The 19,581-nt window shown below is 36.5% G+C and overlaps 1 protein-coding gene across 3 annotated transcripts in view; it reads left to right on the forward strand.

Annotated features, from left to right (window-relative positions):
• The window catches only part of VPS8 (VPS8 subunit of CORVET complex), a 246,408-nt gene that overhangs the window by 86,973 nt on the left and 139,854 nt on the right, over positions 1 to 19,581 (forward strand). For all 3 annotated transcript variants that reach the window (XM_082693431.1, XM_082693433.1, XM_082693432.1), the window contains exons 22-24: positions 2,127 to 2,349; positions 5,676 to 5,765; positions 8,706 to 8,757. In XM_082693431.1, coding sequence (XP_082549557.1) covers positions 2,127 to 2,349; positions 5,676 to 5,765; positions 8,706 to 8,757 — 365 coding nt within the window. The remainder of the gene's footprint in view (positions 1 to 2,126; positions 2,350 to 5,675; positions 5,766 to 8,705; positions 8,758 to 19,581) is intronic.

Here is a 19,581-nt window from a genome sequence, read left to right on the forward strand (position 1 = left end):
TTAACAATTTATTTATTCCTTTGAGAGAGAGATAGCACACGTGTGAGTTGTGGGGGAGGAGCAGAAGGAGAGAATCTTTAAGCAGACTCCCTTCTGAGCACAGAGCCCCAACAGGGACTCAATCTCAGGACCTAGAAGGCCATGACCTGAGCACAATCCAAGAGACGGATGCTCAATGAACTGAGGCACCCAGGAAACTGAGCACTTGTTTTTTCTTAAACAACAAAAGGGAATGAATGAATTGGGCAAATGATAATAAAGTAGTACAATGTATGAATGGGAACATGGAGAACATTGAGTTTTGCCAGTCATCAGAGAATTAAGAATAGTGTTATTTAATTTGTACTTTTTCAAAAAAAGATTTTATTTATTTGACAGAGAGAGAGCACAAGCAAGGGGAGCTCCAGAGGGAGAGGGAGAAGCAGTTTCCCTGCTGAGCAGGAAGCCTGATCCCAGGATCCTGAGATCCTGACCTGAGTCAAAGTCAGACACTTAACCTGCTGAGCCAGCCAGGTGCCCCTCATTTACACTTATTAAATTATCTGGTAGAAAAACCAAACATAATTGTTGATGAAACTGTACAGTTCTACATTGCTGGTGGCAATATAAATTGGTGCTGTGAAACTTTTTGAAGATGATTTAGCAATACATTTTGAATTGCCACAGAATTTTTCATATCTTTTGACTTAAAGTGAATTTCTAGAAGTAGAATGAGGAATTAAGTCCCCCAAATGGGAAAGACTAGGTGATGTTCATTGTGGCATCACTCATGACAGTAAAACACTGGAAGTAAGTGATATATCCAACACTTCAGGAATACTTAAGTAAATCCCGAAGTGTCAGTTTGGTGAAACATTTTGAGTTAGACAAAATGGTAAGTTTAACAGTAGGTAGTATCTTAGAATGGTGCTTCTTACATAATGTTGCAGAAAGCAGAATTTGGAATTCTCGGATGAGTATAAAATTATTTATGGACTATTTGTAAAAGAAATATGGAATAAATATAACAGTTATTGAGTATGGGGCATTTAGATTAATTTAAAAATTTGTTTCTTCAATAAGATAGATTCTAGATATATATTTTTTAAATGAACATTTTCTCCCTCTTCATCAGTAATCACTATCCAAACCCTTTGGGAAACAAGGGATAAGAACTAGGTAAAGAGGGGCGCATGGGTGGCTCAGTGGGTTAAGCCGCTGCCTTCGGCTCAGGTCATGATCTCAGGGTCTTGGGATGGAGCCCTGCATCGGGCTGTCTGCTCAGCAGGGAGCCTGTTTCCCTTCCTCTCTCTCTGCCTGCCTCTCTCTCTACTTGTGATCTCTCTCTCTCTGTCAAATAAATAAATAAATAAATAAAATCTTAAAAAAAAAAAGAACTAGGTAAAGAAATATATTGACTTTGGAGATCAGTTGGGAATATTTAGGTATCAGGAAAGAAGAAAGGATAAATTAGGAATAGTCCTTTTTTTTTTTTTTTAAAGTAATCTTTACCCCAAGATCAAGAGTTACATGCTGTACTGACTGAGTCAGCTAGGTATCCCTGGAATAGGTCTTTTTCATATTTTTTCTACTTTGTCATGTTCACTATACTACCCACTGACATCACCATTGTCTTTAAGAAGCAGTGTGGGGTACCTGGGTGACTCAGTGGGTTAATAAGCCTCTGCCTTTGGCTTAGGTCATGATCTCAGGTCCTGGAATCGAGCCCCACATCAGGCTCTCGAGAAGCTCAGCAGGGAGCCTGCTTCCTCCTCTCTCTCTGCCTGCCTGTCTGCCTACTTGTGATCTCTCTCTCTCTCTCAAATAAAATCTTAAAAAAGAAGAAGAAGCAGTGTGTCATAATAGACTCAACAGAGGATTTAGGTCAGAAGGCTGAGTTGAGATTCTGATTCTATCACTTGTTGGCTATGCAACCTTCTGCAAGTAATTTATTCAGCTTTTCTTGGTTGTAAAAATTCATTAAGATACTACATATAAAATGTTTTTCACAATATAAAGCTCTATGCTAGTATTGTTACTGTTTTTGTTAAACTTGTCAATTGAAATAGGAAAAAGGAAAAACAGCAGACTGAATTTAGTGAATGCTCAGAATATTCCAAAAAGTGTTTTTTCTTTTTCTTTTACAGGGATCTTTTATTTAGCCAAATGTATGACAAACTAAGTGAGAATTCAGTGGCCAAAGGAGTGTTTTTGGAGTGCCTTGAGCCATATATTTTAAGTGATAAATTAGTGGGGATGACCCCACAGGTAATGAAAGACTTGATTGTTCACTTTCAAGATAAAAAGTTAATGGAAAATGTGGAAGCCCTCATTGTACATATGGATATCACCAGCCTAGATATTCAGCAGGTGAGTTTATAGAAAGATCACTAATATACAGAATATACACCATTCCTTTATTGATTATACTTGTCTGACTGATTGGGCCCCACTGTCCCTTCCATCAACCCCATTTATTTACTGAGCACTTTTGGTAAGGTGTCTCTTAAACTTGTATTTGTCAATATATTTCTTATGATTGTTCCTTAATGAAAACAGGATTATGAACTCCTGCGAGTCAAGAGTCTTCTATTCCTTTGACATCCCCCACAGCACCTGGCATAAAGTTACATTTGGTAGTTGTTCGGTAGATGCTTCCTGACTGACCCTTCTTCATCCATTTGTTTGTTCACTGGTACAGTTTTCACCTGCAAGTGAATTTTAACTCTGAGTACTCTTGTGTGAATAAGGAGTATTTTTACTTCTCAGAGTACGATGCCATTTTTCAAAAAGCTACTTTTTGTGTCCAGAGTTGATAACTTTCATGCATTGAGTTTTGAAATGCACGATATAGTATAAGAAGCAAATTACAGGATGTCTTGGCTTGATCAGCCAGCCCATTGTTTGTAAACATACCTCCAATCTGTCTGAGGTCTCCACAATAGGTTTCTTTGGTCTTTAACTGAGGAGCAGTATATACTTTGCCTTAGACATTTCACTCTTAACGCTTGACATTTCACTCTTAACGCTTGAGTTCCATATTAGTCCTAGTAATGTGCATGCTCCTCCTCCAGAGGCTCAGAGGTGCAAAGATGCTAATAAGTAAGCCCTGTTGAGCTAAAATATGGATGACTTAAAAGATTTTAGGAAGACCAAAAGTAGTAGTTTGTTGTTGTTTTAATGTGCAAATTCACATAAAGTAAACAGCTTGGAGAAATGGTTCTTGTTTTCTTCTTGGAAGCTCTTTATGAATGGCTGTGAGTTTGCAAAGTAAAGGCGGATCCTCTTTTATGTATTCCTTTCTGCTGTATGGGTAATTTGACATAGTTTTCATGTCAAGTAATAGTTCCAGTGATTTGAGAGCATGCTGTCCATCTAGTTTTATTTACCTATCACCCATCACCAGTATAAGAGAAATTTCTCATTTCTTGTCTTCTCAATATTTTTAGCTTTCCCCCAACATTATGTAACTATTCTGTAATCTTTTTTTTTTTTTTTTTTTTTTGGTTAAAACAATTTAAAAAATCTTCTTTTCAGTTTCCTTTCTCTCCATAGAAGGCTTTCTTCCCTGTGGGTTACTGCCCGATGTCACGCTTTCCAGTCACAGCCAGAAGTCTTGAAAGCATTGTTTAGGTTGTACTTCCATTTTTCCACATCCCAATAACTTTCCAGGCTTGCTTTCGGTGGAGTCAGCAATGCCCTCCATGTCCACTATATCAAATCTAATTTTTCACATTTTACTTATTCTTTCTGTAGCATTTGTTTGTTAATTCAAGAAGCGTTGATTGTCAGGTTCTGAGGGGCTTCAGTGACCCTAGTGGACAAAACTTACCCTCTCAGAGGCTTACATTTTAGCCCAAAAGTTTGAGAGTAAACAGATAAGGCAGAAGTATTAAAAAAAAAGTGATGTTAAAAGTCAGGCAGTATATAGAAAGAGAATGTGAGACTATCTTAGATTGCTTGACTGCAGAAAATCTTCCTGAGGAGGTAACATTGAGTCTGAAATCCAAATGACAAGAAGAAATCAGTAATGCAGAGAGATCTTGGACAAGATTGTTCCAGGTAAAAGCAACAACTAATGCAAAAAATAAAAAATAAATGCCTTGAATGTTAACATTACAGATAAAAGGCAAACAGGTTGGGAGCTTGCTTGAAAGAGAGATTTAGACCTTTCAGAGCAAGGTATAGCTTTTCCCATTTTATTCTGGGAATTTAAGGATGATATTTAGTTTTTTGGTGTGAGATAAATGTGGATAGTGATTCCTCTAAGAAGATTGGAAGACTGGGTAAGTCTAAGTTTGAGAGACAAAATCAGGAGTTCTGTTTTGCCATTTTATTTACACATTCAGGTAAAGATATCAAATAAGTGGTTGGATGTATGAGTCAGAGGGGATGTAAATATGTTAGTCATCAGTAGAGATGTATGAACACAGCTCTGGGTGAGAGAGGGTAGTGAGACGAGAGAAGAGGACCCAGAGTATGCTTTAGTCTACAAAGACACTCCCATGACCCTTTGCTTCTGTTTTTCCTCTTAATTCTCTTGCTGCTCCTTATTCTCCTTTGCCACCCTCTCCTCGTCTGCTTCAGCCCTCTTACCTCTACGCTGTAGTATAATATAGCCTTAATAGGAGCGGGATATAGGGTACACTGCAAATCGTCACTGTTCCTCTTCTAAATAGTTTCTGAAATTAATTTCTCTCCAGCTTTAAACACTTCAAGCTTCTTGCTGCCTTGAGACTTTCATCTTTACTGCTTCAGCCTGCATAGTCCTTAGATTCCATCTCTGCTTTTGGCTTATATATGTGCATTCTTTTGGCCCTTGCTTAAATATTGCTTCCTCAGGGGTGACTTGAATACTCCATTATACCAAATCTGGTTCCTTTGTAACACATCACATTTGTAAATAAATTAAATGTGTAATTGAGTATCTCCACCAGTTGGAGCTCACACCATTTTGTGCCCCTCCCTTCTTTTGGTTAGTGTCAAGATAAACAGTAATTCTGTAAGGGTATAGACCAAGTCTGGGTTTGTTTGATGCTAGCAGGGGGCCTGAATATAGATGTTCAGTAAATAATTTGTAGAGCTATTGACCAAGGATAAAATGAATATGGAAAAGGGGTGGATGGAGAAAAAAAATAGACATTGGGAATGTTTAAAAGTAGCAATTGTATAATTAAAAGTAATATTGAACTCCAACAACTCTTACCCTGGCATTGTGTTTGAGTACTGTTCCGCCTTGAACAACACGATTTTGAACAACACAGGTCTGTTCATATGTGGATTTCTTTCAATAAATACAGCACAGTAGTGTGAATATATTTCCTCTTATGATTTTCTCAATAACATTTTCTTTGTCCTACTTTATAGTAAGAAAACAGAATATAATACATGTAATGTATGAAATAGATGTTGCTCGACTGTTAATCATTAAGACTGCCGGGCAGCTGTAGGCTATTAGTAGTTGGGTTTTGGAGGAGTCAAAAGTGATATATGGATTTTTGACTGTGCAGGGGTTGGGAGGGATCAGCACCCCTAACCTCCATGTTGTTCAAGGGTCAACTGTACTTCAGTTTTTTTTCAGAGAAGGACTAAGAAAAATTAGGGAAGAGTACTTGTTTTTCTCCACTGTTAAAGCTCTAAGGAAAATGATTGGTGAGACCGAATTGTATGGAATAAGCAACTCTTCTTTTTTACAGGTAGTTCTCATGTGTTGGGAAAATCGTCTGTATGATGCTATGATCTATGTCTACAACAGAGGCATGAATGAATTTATTAGTCCAATGGAGGTAAGATACTTCCAAATTTGGACACATGTTTAATACTGTCTGTTAATGGCTTTTTCCTGTTATCCATTTCCTTTGAATGATTTCTATTTTCATCCAGTTGCTTAATTTCTTGTAGATTTATTATTAGACCTGCACCCATTTTAGCTTGGGACTTTAAGTATCCTTTAATTTCACACCTTCTGCCATTGCTTTCTTTTTTAACTGCATAAGTAGGTATTTAAATCCCAGGGAACAAATAGAATTAAAGGTAATGCTTGCCTGTTAGACTTTAGTTGTTATTGTTGTTGTTTAAGATTTTTGATATTGTATGTTTTCCAAAAGGTATAAGGAATTTAGTTTATATACTTATTGTTTGTGGTAAATGTACTATTGAGAAATACTCTTTGTAGATACATTGTGCTGGAGGAAGGTCCTGATAACGGTGAAAGATCATTCTTTGTTAATTGCTGATTTGTTGCTTTTCCCAGTTCAGTGTTTACAGCATGCATCAGAATTTATTCTCCTTACCACTAAAAAGCATTTGGGCTTATTTTAAAAAGAACCAAATGCCATATCCATCTCGTTATTTGCCTTAAATTGAGGACAGAATTGTAGATAATGGATTGTGGGTTTATATAGTACCTTGCCAGCCCATTGTTTTGTTACAATGACTAACCTGGCTCATCTGCGGAAGGCATCCAAGCAACTTTTTTTTGTTTTGCATATTTAATGGCCATCAAAACTGTCTTCCATATTACAAAGCCAAGGCTTTCTTAAATACACTTGACTGGGTAGGTGAATATCACTCTAATTCAGTACTCTTCCAGTTTTGGTTGCACCTCTCTTCTCTTGGTCAGTTTCCAGAATGAGTGCCACAGCCCTTTTCCCCTGGTTTTGACTTTGATTGTGTGTCTAGTAAGTATTACTTACACTTACCACCTCTCAGCTGCTTCCCCATCAAAGTCCAGTACTTCCCTGGAAAGAGAGGTCGGCTGCATCCTCAGTGAGGCCCAGGACCTCTCTGCACATAAAAAATATTTTCTGTCTCACTGCTAAACCACAATTAGGAAGAATTAATGCAATTTCTGTGAGATGCACCCATTAGATGGTCCACTGAGGGAAAGTCCCGAGAAATTCCTAAAGAATCTGGGGAGATCCGTGGGAGGACAAAGGGTCCCCACATGGGCCACCAAATATGAGGCATCTCAATTATGGAGGTCTCCTGATCAGATGGGGGCAGCCACAAAATGTAGGGTTACTCTGCTTGGATGGGGGCCTGAGGTGTGGCGTCTGAGGCAAAAGACTTCACCTAAGAAAAAACAAAAGAGATAAAAGTTTATTAAATACACTGCAAGGGAGTGGCAGGCAAAGGAGAGACTGCAACAAGGTAATGGTGAGGGGCCACAGTTATATGGGTATGTTTGGAGTTTCTCTTTTTTGGTAACCTTAGGAACTGTGCCTTGTTGTAATTGGTCAGTTAGGGCCGGTGGCTGTTTCAAGGAGGGTCACTTAATGAGACTGTGTGCACCACCTGTTTGCATTCTGCTCAGTAGGAGCTGTGGGCCCTTTGACCTTGATCGGATTTCCATTGCTTAAGCCTGTTTCCCAAAAGTGGCCTCTACAATTTCTAGTTTGTATCAAAATAATCCTTAGAAACAGATTCTGATTCAATACATTCTATGGTGATAAAAATGATTGCGTGGTTTTTGTTATAGGGCTTTTAAAGTTTTAGTTTGGTGTGTGTGTTTCATTCTTCAAAGTCTGGTTTGCATTTATACCTATACATCTCAGATGGACTGCTGAGCTCTTAAGGATGACTTGTTTTGTGTTAAGAGAAGTTTTCAAGTTTGATGATTTTCCGAAAGTGCTTGGTATTTGTTATTAAATAATGATTTGGATAGGTTAGCTAGGAATGGGAGGTTAATCCGGGCACTCTGTGATTCCTTTTTTATAATTTTTTGCCCACAGGGAAATCACTTGTCCATGTTTAGTTACTTTTGTACTTAAAGAGGTCTAAATTAAAAGGTGCCCTGCCTCTTGGATATTTTCTAGGTTTTCTAGAATGACAGTGTCATCACATTTAAGATGACGACCACAGTCTGAAATCTTTCCTTAGTTTTAGCTTTGGCTCCTTCTGAGATAAAAGTAGTGCCTTGTGTTCAGAGGGGAAACTTTACCTCTAGCAATTTAGATCCCAGAGGTGGAGGGAGGGCTGAGAATTAACTGACCAAAGACAGCAGAAAAGATAGTTTATTCAGACAAGTACTAGGAGCACTTAGTAAAGGGTACTTTACTGTATAGCCGGAACTAAAGCTACCAGTTTAAGTTTAACAAAATGTGGGGAAGCAGGGAGGGACTTAGGGTTTCCCTGGGAAAGAAAATATGGATTGGTTTTGGGGGCTCTTTGATGCTACTAAACAGTTTAATTTGCATTTCCCAGTGTTAAGGGTCTGTCCTCTCCCAAACAGGGAACTCCCTTTGAGGAAGGACAATGTAGTTTTGTTGTCAATTTTACCATTTCCAGAGATTGTACTTTAGTTTAAATATTGTTTCCTTTTGTGTCTACTGTTGTTCAGATGTTTTCATTTTAAAGTAATCTTCATTACCATTTTGGTAGGCTATTAATCCTTTCACTTTCTTACTATTTTTTTAAAATAAAGCATTTTGAATAACCTAGGGATATTTTATATCAGAAATTACAATCCTAACAAAGACCTTCATCTAACTGGTATTTATTAAATAGTTTCTTTGAGTGAGGAATATGAGACCAGTTGTTTCCCCAGTGATCCTTCGATAATAGTTCATGGCCACATTACAAGTTTTTATACATAATCTCAATAGCAAATACCTAATTCAGTCAGAGAAAGGTGATTAATAGTATAAGATTCTTGATTATGTTTTTGAAAATGTAATTCTTTTTTGAAAATGATGGTGATTGTTTTCTTCTTAATTTTAATCCAGAAACTTTTCAGAGTCATTGCTCCTCCTTTGAACGCAGGAAGGACGCTAACAGGTATTAATTTTCTAAGTCTTTTTTCCTCCTTTTTATATTTTAAGATATTTAAATTTCATGAAATTGGCCAATTTAATGTATACAGTTGTGAATTTTAATAATCTTATATAATCATATAACCACCGCCATAATCAAACTATAAAAAGAGCTAAAGTTCCTTCACATTGAAGTTTCCCAGGGGATGGACATTTGACTTGCTTCCAATTTAGAGCTGTTCTTTTTTTTTTTTTTTTAATGATTTTATTTATTTATTTGACAGACAGAGATCACAAGTAGGCAGAGAGGCAGGCAGAGGGGGTGGGGAGCAGGACCCTGGGACCATGACCTGAGCCAAAAGCAGAGGCTTTAACCCACTGAGCCACCCAGTCACCCTTAGGGCTGTTCTAAGTAATGTTGCTACAACATGTGTGAACAAGTTTTGTTTCTAATTAAACTTAGGAGAAAATTATAGAGTTGCATGCAGTTGTAAGAAATGGCACAATAGATCATGTATACTCTTTACCCAGTTTCTCCCAGTGATAACATCTTGCAAAACTAAAGCATAGTATCACAATTGGATATTCACATTGATAAAGTCGAGATACAAAACAGGTACTATGGTAATAACCATAGTATGCTTTATATTGCCTTTATCCTCCATCACTGACCCTTAGCTATGAATATGTTTCTGTGTGGACATATGTGTTTATTTTTCTTGGCCAAGTATCTAAGAGTGGAATGGAGAGACTATATTGTAAATACATGGTTTGCTTTCTAAGGTACTGCTACTTGGTTTTTCAAAATGACTGTAACATTTTGCATTTCTATCAGCCATATATGAGACTTCCAGTTGTTCCATATCCTTGCAAGCACTTGGTACTGTCAGTCTATAACTGAAAAATTTTAGCCATTCTGGTGGGTGTGTAATGGTTATCTCGTGATTTTAATTTTTATTTCCACAGTGGTTAGTGATGTTGAATATCTTTTCATGAGCTCTTGTGCCATACCCCCCACCCTCCACCTTGTATGTATGTATTTTTTAATCAGTTAACTCTTTTTGGAATTAGGGAGGAGGTATTCCTGGACTTTATATTAGTGGGTTGTAAAAATTCCAAGTGAAAGAGCCTTTGAGTTCTTTATGTAGTCTGGAAATGAGCTCTTTTTCAAGATTAATTTTGCAGAATTTTTCTCCCAGTCTGTTGCTTAGCTTTTCATTTTTCTTAACCGTGTTTTTTGTAGAACAACAGTTTTTAATCTTCATTAAGTTTACTTTATTCATTTTTTCTTTTGTAGTTTTGGACTTTTGGTGTTTAAGAAATCTTTGTCCAATTCAGTGTCATAAAGATTTTCTCCTCTGTTTTTTTTTTCTATAAATTTAATAGTTTCAGCACTTATATTTAGGTCTGTAATCCATTTTGAGTTAACTTAATTTTCCTATGGGATGCAAGGTAACGTTCAAGGAATTTTTTTCCTTATAAAGCTATCGGTTTCTTTACCATTTTTTGAAAAGATACCTTGTTTCAATTGGCACCTTTTTTGTTTAAAAAATTGGCAAAAATGTAATTTTGTCAAAAATCACTTGAAAATATAAGTCTCTTTCTGTGCTCTTTGTTATGTTTCCATGATATATACGTATGTCTGTACTTATGCCAGGAATTTACTGTTCTGACTGTTGTAACTTTATAGTAAGTCTTGAAATCAGGTACTTAGATCTCCCAACTTTTTCTTTCTCAAAATTGTCATGACTAGTCTATGTCCTTTGTCTTTACATATAGCCATTAAAGTCAACTCATTGCTTTCTTTTTAAAAAACAGAATTTTGTTTGAGATTGCAGTTGACCCTGTAAAATAATTTAGGGGAGATTGCCATCTTAACACTGTTGAGTCTTCTGATCTATGAATGTGATATGTTTTTCCATTTATTTTGGTTTTTTTCTAGTCACTTTGGTTTCCCAAGTTCTGCAAAAAGGCAGCTGGGATTTTTATAAGCATGCTTTGACACTATAGATCAACTTGGCGATTATTGCTGTCTTAACATCATTAAGTTCTCCAATCCATGAACATAAGATCTCTTCCCATTTATTTAGGTATTGTTTAATTTTTTTCAACGATGTTTTGCAGTTTTTCAGTGTGTAAGTCATATACTTCTTTTGTTGAATCTATTCCTATTTTACTAATTTTGATGCTATTATAAGAGGAATTGGTATTTTCATTTCATTTTTGGAATATTATTTGTGATTGTATAGAAATGAAATTGATTATTGTTTATTGACCTTGTATCCTACATTCTTGCTGAATTCATTCTAACTTTTTAAATGAATTCTCTAGAATTTTCTGCATATATAAGATCATGGTTTTTTGTAAACAGAGATGGTTTTACTTCTTGCTTTCTAATCTGAATGCTTTCTATTTCTTTTTTCCTTCTTAATTGGCTTGGTTAGAACCTCCAATATACTACTGAATAAAGTGGCAAGAGTGGACATTTTAATCTTTCTCGTGATATAAGAGAGAAAGCATTCAGTTTTTCATTATTTTAATTTAATTTAATTTTTTAAAAAAGATTTTATTTATTTATTTGACAGAGATCACAAGTAGGCAGAGAGGCAGGCAGAGATAGAGGAGGAAGCAGGCTCCCCGCGGAGCAGAGAGCCCGATGTGGGGCTTGATCCCAGGACCCAGGATCATGACCTGAGCTGAAGGCAGAGGCTTTAACCCACTGAGCCACCCAGGCGCCCCTCAGTTTTTCATTATTATATATGCTATATACTGGGAGTTTTTTGTAGATGGCCTTTTCAGTTTGAAGAGTTTCATTCTTTTCCTAGTTGGATGAGTGGTTTTAATATGAAAGAATTTGATTTTATCAAATGCTTTTTTTTTGCATGTATTAAGATAATCTTGTGGGTTTTGTCCTTTATTTTATATGGTCTATAAGGTTTGGTTGATTTTTTATATTAAGCCAATCTTATATTAGGCTAAATACCCCTTGGTATTTAGATATACCCGATGGTGTATACTTCTTTTGTAGATGCTATTGGATTCAGTTTGCTGTTATTTATTTTTTTTTATTTTTTGAAGATTTTTATGTCTGTATTTATAAAGGATATCCTTTAGTTTTATATTCTTTCCATGTCTTTTTCTGGTCCTAGTATGATGTATACTTGAAACTTGGTATAACGGCATCATGGAATGGTTTGGGAAGTGTTCTCTCTTCTGATCTTTGGAAGAGTTTATGAAGGATTGGTATTCTTTTTTAAATGTTTGGAAGAATTCAGGGGTGTCTGGGTGGCTCATTTCGGTTGAGCATCTGACTCTTGGTTTTGGCTCAGGTCATGATATCAGGGTTATGAAATTGAGCCCCAGGTTGGGCTCCATGTTCAGTGGGGATGGCTAGAGAGTCTCTCTTGCTCTTCTCTTACCCCCCTCCCCAACTCATGCTCTCTCTCCCCCTCCCTCCAAAAATAAAATAAATCTTTTAAAAAGGGGCATCTGGGCGGCACAGTTGGGCAAGTATCTAACTCTTGCTTTCAGTTCAAGTCATGATTCCAGGGTCATGGGATTGAGCCCTGAGTTGGGCTCCTTACTCAGCACAGAGACTGCTTGGGTTTCTCTCTCCCTCTGCCCTTCTCCCCCACACTCATGTGCTTGCTTTCTCTAAATAAATAAATAAATCTTAAAATGTTTGGTGGAATTCATTAATGAAGCCATGTGAGCCTAGGATATTCTTAGTTGGAAGTTTTTAAGTTCAGTCTTTTTGCTTATTATAGTCTGTTCCCATTATTTCATTTTGAGTCAGTTTTGGTATTTCTATGGGAATTTGTCCATTTCATCTATGTTATTTAATTTTTTGGCATATAGTGCCTATGGTATTCTTTTGTATTCTTTTATTTTTATAAGGTCAGTAGTGATTTCTTTTATTACTGATTTGAGTAATTTGAGTCATCTTGTTTCTTGGTCTGTCTAGCTAAAGGTTTGTCAATTTTGTTGGTCTTTTCAGAGAACCAATTTTTTATTTCTTTGATTTTTAAAAAAATTTCCTTTCATTTTTTGTTTATTTTAACTTTAATCTTTAACATTTACTTCCTCCATCTTACTAGTTGGGTTTGATTTGCACCCCCCCTTTTAAAAAATATTTTATTTATTTGAGAGAGAGCATGAGAGAGAAAGAGCACAAGCAGGGGAAAGAGTAGAGGGGGAAGCAAACTCCCTCCTGAGCAGGGAGCCTAATGTGGGACTTGATCCTAGGAGTCTGGGATCATGACCTGAGCTGAAAGCAAATGCTTAACTGACTGAGCCACCCAGGTGCCCCCATCCCCGCTTTCTTTTAGCTTTTTTGAAGTAGAATTTTAGGTTATTGATTTGAAATAATTTTTCTTTTTAAAAATAAGTGTTTATATGTACAAATATTCTTCTAACTAATGCATTAGCTGCATCCCACAAGTTTTGGTACTTTGTGTCTTTATTCTTGTTCATCTCAAAGTAACTGTTAATTTTCCTTGTGATACTGGGCTTTTTTTAGAAGTATGTTATTTAATTGCAACATATCTGTGATTTTCTCACATTTCCCTCTGATATTGATTTCTGATTTTATTCCATTGTGGCCAGAGAACATACTTTGTATGATTTCTGCCTTTTTGAGAGAAAAGAGAGAGCCAGGGGTAGGGAAAGAGGGAGAGAAAGAATCTCAGGCAGACTCCATACTGAGAACAGAGCTGGACTTGGGGCTTTATTTCAGAACCTTGAGATCTTGATCTGAGCTGCAGTCAAGAGCTGGATGCTTAGTTAAGCCACTCAGGCACCCCAAGACTTATTTTGTAGCCTAACATAGGGTCTGTTCTGGAGAATGTTCTTATGCACTTGAAAATAATATGTTGAATATGTTTTGTTGTTGAGTAGAATGTTCTGTAGACGTCTGTAGTTGACTTAGAGTTTTGTTTAAGGTTACTGTTTACTGTTTATCTTCTGCTAATTGTTCTATCCATTAATGAAAGTGGATTAATGAAGTCTCCAAGTATTACTGCTGAATTATTTATGTCTTATTTTATAAGTTTGCTTCATTTTATTTTGGAACTTTCAGTGCTTCAGCAGGCAGCTTACAATTCTGCCTTAACTTTTATTTTGCTTGTGCAGAGCCTCAAAGTCTGCTGTGAGTAGCTTAGGGCTTTCCCAGGTCTTTCTTGGATATGTGTACAGCCCTGACTATACACATGTCCTTCTGGACTTCTAGAAATAATGTTGGAGCTTTTTAAAGCCCCCTGCAGACTTCCATTATCCAGTTTTTCCTTTTAAGTTTTTTTGTTGAATTTATTAGTTCATTCTGATAATACCACCTCTGGCACCTGTAAAGTTAAACAGTTACCTGATTATTTCTGAGAGATATCCTGGGGAGGAGGTGGGTTCCAGATCGTGTTGTTTGTGTTGAGTAAGCTCTGAGTCAGGACAAAAAAAGACAAGCCTTGAGAATGGAGCTTTTTAAGTGAGCTGCCAAATAGGTCACATATTTACAGTCCTCTGAGATTGAGGCTTTGGGGGAGTTCCAAACCCTTTTGTTCCCTCAAGTCATCACTAGGTTACTGGTTTGTACAAGGCTGTTGGTTTTCAGAGCTATGGAAAGGGCGATAGGACAGATAACATTAAAATGTCATAAAACTCACAGAAATGAAGAATACCTTTGATGGGCTCATTAATAGACTGGGCATAGCCAAGGAAATAACCTCTGAGCTTGACGACATAACAAAGTTCAAAAACTAAAAAGCCAAGAGAAGACGACTAAAAATAGTACAGAACATCCAAGTGTTCTGTGGGAACTGTGGGACAACTACAAAAGGTATAACGCACACGTCATGGGAATATCAAAGAGGAAAAGGAAGAAAGGAACAGAAGCAGTATTTGAAGCAATAATAACTGAGGATTTCTCCAAATTAATGTCAGACACCAAACCACAGACCCAGGAAGAGAACACTAAGCAGACCAAACAGCAAACCAAAACAACAACAACAAAAAAACCAACCTCACACCACACTTACGCATATCATATTTACACTGCAGAAAAGAAAAGCTAAAAATTCTGAAAGAGATCAGAGGAAAAAAAGAACTTTACTTGTAAAGGAGCAAAAATGAGAATTACATTCAACTTCTTAGAAACCATGCAAGGAAGAAGAGAGTGGAGTAAATATTTAATAAGTGTTGGGAACAAATATTTAAAGTGTTGAGAGAAAAAAAAACCTCTCAACATAGACTTTTATACCCTGTAAAATTGTCCTTCAAAAGTGAAAGACAAATAGACTTTCTCAGACAAACCAAAATGGAGGGAATTTGATGCCAGGAGAACTCTTACAAGAAATATTAAAAGAAGTTCTTTAGAGAGAAAGAAAATAATATAGGTAGGAAACTCAGATCCAGAAAGGAGGATCAGAGAATTCATAAGTGAAGATAAAACAAAAACATTTATTTTTCTTACTCTTTTTTTCCCAAAGAATGTAAAATGTACTGTAAGTATTGCAGCTTTTCAGAATGCTATCATTGTCAGTAATGATTATTGATACACAGCAGCTGATTTCATCAGGCCTGTGGCTTGGCATCCAGATCCACAGTCTTATTCACCAACAACATGGGTGCTGCTCCTAGCCAGAGAGTTTACGTGACTCTAACTTGAACAGGACTGTAAAGGAGAGCAGTTCCAATGCCAAGAACACAGAAATGACACCAGCGTGGAATCAGGCAGGCAGATTAGAACACATGGCCTTCTGGGCTTCTATGGTATAGCAAAATTTGAAGTCCAGAAAAAATAAACACAAAACAAAACAAAAAAATATTTTTTCTCCCCTAATCCTTGGGATGTTTTATGGATCTGGAAGCTTTGTGTTGCATGTAGGAAACAGTTTTGGAAATTCAATTCACAGAGGAAATAAGGACAGGAATGGACTTGGTTCTTCCCCTACTCTGATGTTTGCTAAACATGGTGGGGGGAGTTTTTTTTTTTTTTTTTTTTTTAAGATTTTATTTATTTTATTTGACAGACAGAGATTACAAGTGGGCAGAGAGGCAGACAGAGAGAGAGGGGAGGAAGCAGGCTCCCTGCTGAGCAAAGAGCCCGATGCGGGGCTCGATCCCAGGATCCTGGGATCATGACCTGAGCCGAAGGCAGAGGCTTTAACCCACTGAGCCACCCAGGTGCCCCCGTGGGGGGAGTTTTATCTCTTTGCAAAAAACACTGGGCTTTGGGGACAGAGGAGTGGGCATGGATGGCTGTTAGTGCCCCTTGCTAAGTTGGTCTGCAGAGATCTGGGCTTTGTGAGGGAAATGATCTTCCTCAAGAGGGAACTTGATTGACAAGCAGGGAAACTATGAGTACTAGAGAAAACCCAACCTGGTCCCCCTTTAACAAGCCACTGCTTAGGACCTAAGCTTTTTACTGGAAAAAGGGGGCCTTCTCAGGGGTGCTCAGTCTTTTCAAAGATAATAGCATGGCAGCCAACATTTAGAGGAATGAGTGTGCTGCCAGAACTCTGGAATCCTGCAGAGAAACCAAGAGCTCAGCTCCAACAGTAGTTTCTAGAAACATGCCCTCTGGTTTTCTTGGGATGTGCCCCCACTTTGACAAACTGCCCTGCCATAAGCCGCTGCAAATGGCATCCTCTGAGCATGAAGCAAGGGATGCTGCAGCACTGGGGCCTGGACTACAATCCTGAGGTTTAATTGGAGGGGTATGCTCTGCCCTTAAGGCTGCTGAGGTCATGAACCCACTCTCCTGCATCCTTCTGAACACAGCAGATACTGATCACACCACAAACAAGATTCAAACAGTTTGGTGTAAGAAAACCTCTGTTTTTCTTATTCTTAATTCATCTGTCAAATAATAGTTAAAGATAATAATAACAACAATGGATTTGATAGTGTGTGTACATATACTTTGTGTGTGTATATGTTCATATATAAATGAGATAAATAACTGCACGAACACAAAGTACAGGAGGGAGGAATTAAGAGTATTTTGTTAGTATAAGATAGTTATACTACCGGTGAAGCATTATAATGTTATTTAGAAGTAGATTTGGATTGGTAGTAAATCTGTGTTGCAAACTTGAGAGCAACAACTAAAAAATGGATGCATAATTGATATACTAGGAAAAGGGAAAAATAGAGTACGATAAAATGTTCAGTTAAAATCACAAAAGGCAAAAAAAGTGTTGAGGACAAAAATAGGAATAAAAAATATGGACAAGAAATAGAAAACAGTAATAATATAGTAGATATTAATCCAAATATAGATCAATAATCACTTAATCCATAGTATAAATATACTAATTAAAAGAGATTATTAACATGGATCCAGAAAAAGACAACTAAAACTTGTATATAAGAAACCCATTTTAAATATAAAGACACATTAAAGAAACAGAAAGATAGGGCGCCTGGGTGGCTCAGTGGGTTAAGCCACTGCCTTCGGCTCAGGTCATGATCTCAGGGTGCTGGGATCGAGTCCCGCATCGGGCTCTCTGCTCAGCAGGGAGCCTGCTTCCCTCTCTCTCTCTCCACCTGCCTCTCTGTCTACTTGTGATTTCTCTCTGTCAAATAAATAAATAAAATCTTAAAAAAAAAAAAAAAAAGAAACAGAAAGATATACCACAGTTAACTCTAATCAAAAGAAAGCAGGAGTAACTATATGAATTTCAGACAGAGCCAGCTTCGAACAAAGAAATTTAACAGGGATAAAGGGGATATTATATGATGATTAAGGGATTAATACTCTAAGAAGACATAACAATCCATAATGTGCATGCACCTAATAACAGTGCCAAAATACATGAGGTAAAAACTGATAGAATAGTGAGGAGAAGTAGATAAATCCACTATTACAGTTGCAGATTTTAACACTCCTGTATCAGAAATGGACAGATCCAGCAGGCAGAAATTAGTAAGGGCATAGGTGAACTCAGCAGAACCTTCATTCAATTGGATATTATTAACATCTGTGAGCTACTTCATCCAACAATAACAGATTACGCATTGTTTTCAAGATCACGTGAAACATTTACTAATAAGATAGACCACATTCAGGGCCATAAAACACAGTTTAAGAAATTTAAAAGAACAGAAATCATACAATGCCTGTTCTCAGACCACAGTAGAATTAAACTAGACAACAAGGGAAGGAACACTGGAAAATTCAAAAGATACATAGAGATTAACCAATATACTTCTAAGTAACACAGGAAACAAAGGAGAAATCTCAAGAAATTTAAGATTCTTTTTAATTAAATGAAAATACTCATAATATGTAAGATGCAGCAAAAGCAGCTCTGAAGGAAATTTATAACATTGAATGCATAAATAAGAAAAGTAGAAAGATTTAAAATCAATACTCTAAGGCTTCTACTTCAGGAATTTAGAAAAAGAAGAGCAAATTAAGTCCAAAATGAGCAAGGAAAAGAGATAATAAACATTGGATCATAAATCCATGAAATTAAAAACAGGAAATCAATAGAAAAAAGTGTTGACTTTTTTTGAAAATCTATTCCTTTGAAAAGATCAGTAAAACTGATTAACCTTCTAGTCATGCCAACAAAGAGAAAAGAAACAAATTACTAATATTAGAAATGAAAGAGAAGACATCAGTACAGATCCCATGGATATTAAAAGGAGAAGAAAGGAACATTATGAATACCTAGGTATCCACAAATTTGATAACTCTCATGAAATAGACTAATTCTTTGAAGGATACAATTTGCCAAGGCTTACACAAGAAGAAATTGACAATCTGAATAGACTTACATCTATTACGGAAATTATGGAAAACTACATCAATTATGGAAATTGGGTCTAATGATTAATAACCTTGAACAGAAGTGCCAGGCCCAGATGAGTTTCACTGGTATTCTACCAAACATTTAAGAAAGAAATTACACCAATTCTCTATAATCTCTTCTAAAAGGTAGGGCTAAGGGAATACTTATAACTTATTCTGTGAGCCCACTTAATTCCCTAATAGCAAAAGCAGACAAAAATATTATAGGGAAAGAAAAGACAAGTGTTTCTCATGAGCATAGATGTAGAAATCCTCAATAAAATATTAGCAAGTTGAATACAAAAATGTATAACAAGAATTATTCCACTACAGCCAAATAAGACTTATCCCAGGTATACATGGCTCCTTCAGTATTTGAAAATTAATTAATGTATTCCATCCCATCAATAAGGAAGAGAAGAAAAATCTCATGATCATAATAACAGATCCAGAAAAGGCATTTGACAAAATCCAACACCCATTCACAAAAAAGCTCTCAGTAATTTAGGAATAGATGAAAATGTTCTCAACTTGATAAAGAACATCTATTAAAAAAAACTATAGCTAACATCCTACTTAATGGTGAGAAATTTGAAGCTTTACTACAAAATCAGGGACAAGGCAAGGATGTCCCCTTCTTACTGTTGCTTTCAACATCATACTGGAAGTCCTATGTAATACAAAAAGACAAGAAAAGAAAAAGAAGGTTATATAGTTTGTGAAGGAAAAAACAAAACTGTTCCTAGGTGACATCATTTATATAGAAAATCTGAAAGAATTGACCAAAAAACTCCTGGAACTAATAAGCAATTTTAGCAAAGTTGCAGGGTGTAAGGTTAATATATGAAAGGCAATTGTTTTACTATATACTTGCAATAAATAAGTGGAATTTGAAATGACAAACACTACCATTTATATTAGCCCCCTAAAAAATGAATGACACATGAATAAATATAACAAAATATGAACAAAATCTATATGATGAAGACTACAAAACTGATGAAAGATGAAAGAACTAAATAAACGGAAGGATATTCCATGTTCATGGAATGGAAACCTCAG

Source organism: Mustela nivalis (genome assembly GCF_964662115.1).
Source record: "Mustela nivalis genome assembly, chromosome: 1".
In the NCBI taxonomy this organism is placed as follows: Eukaryota; Metazoa; Chordata; class Mammalia; order Carnivora; family Mustelidae; genus Mustela; species Mustela nivalis.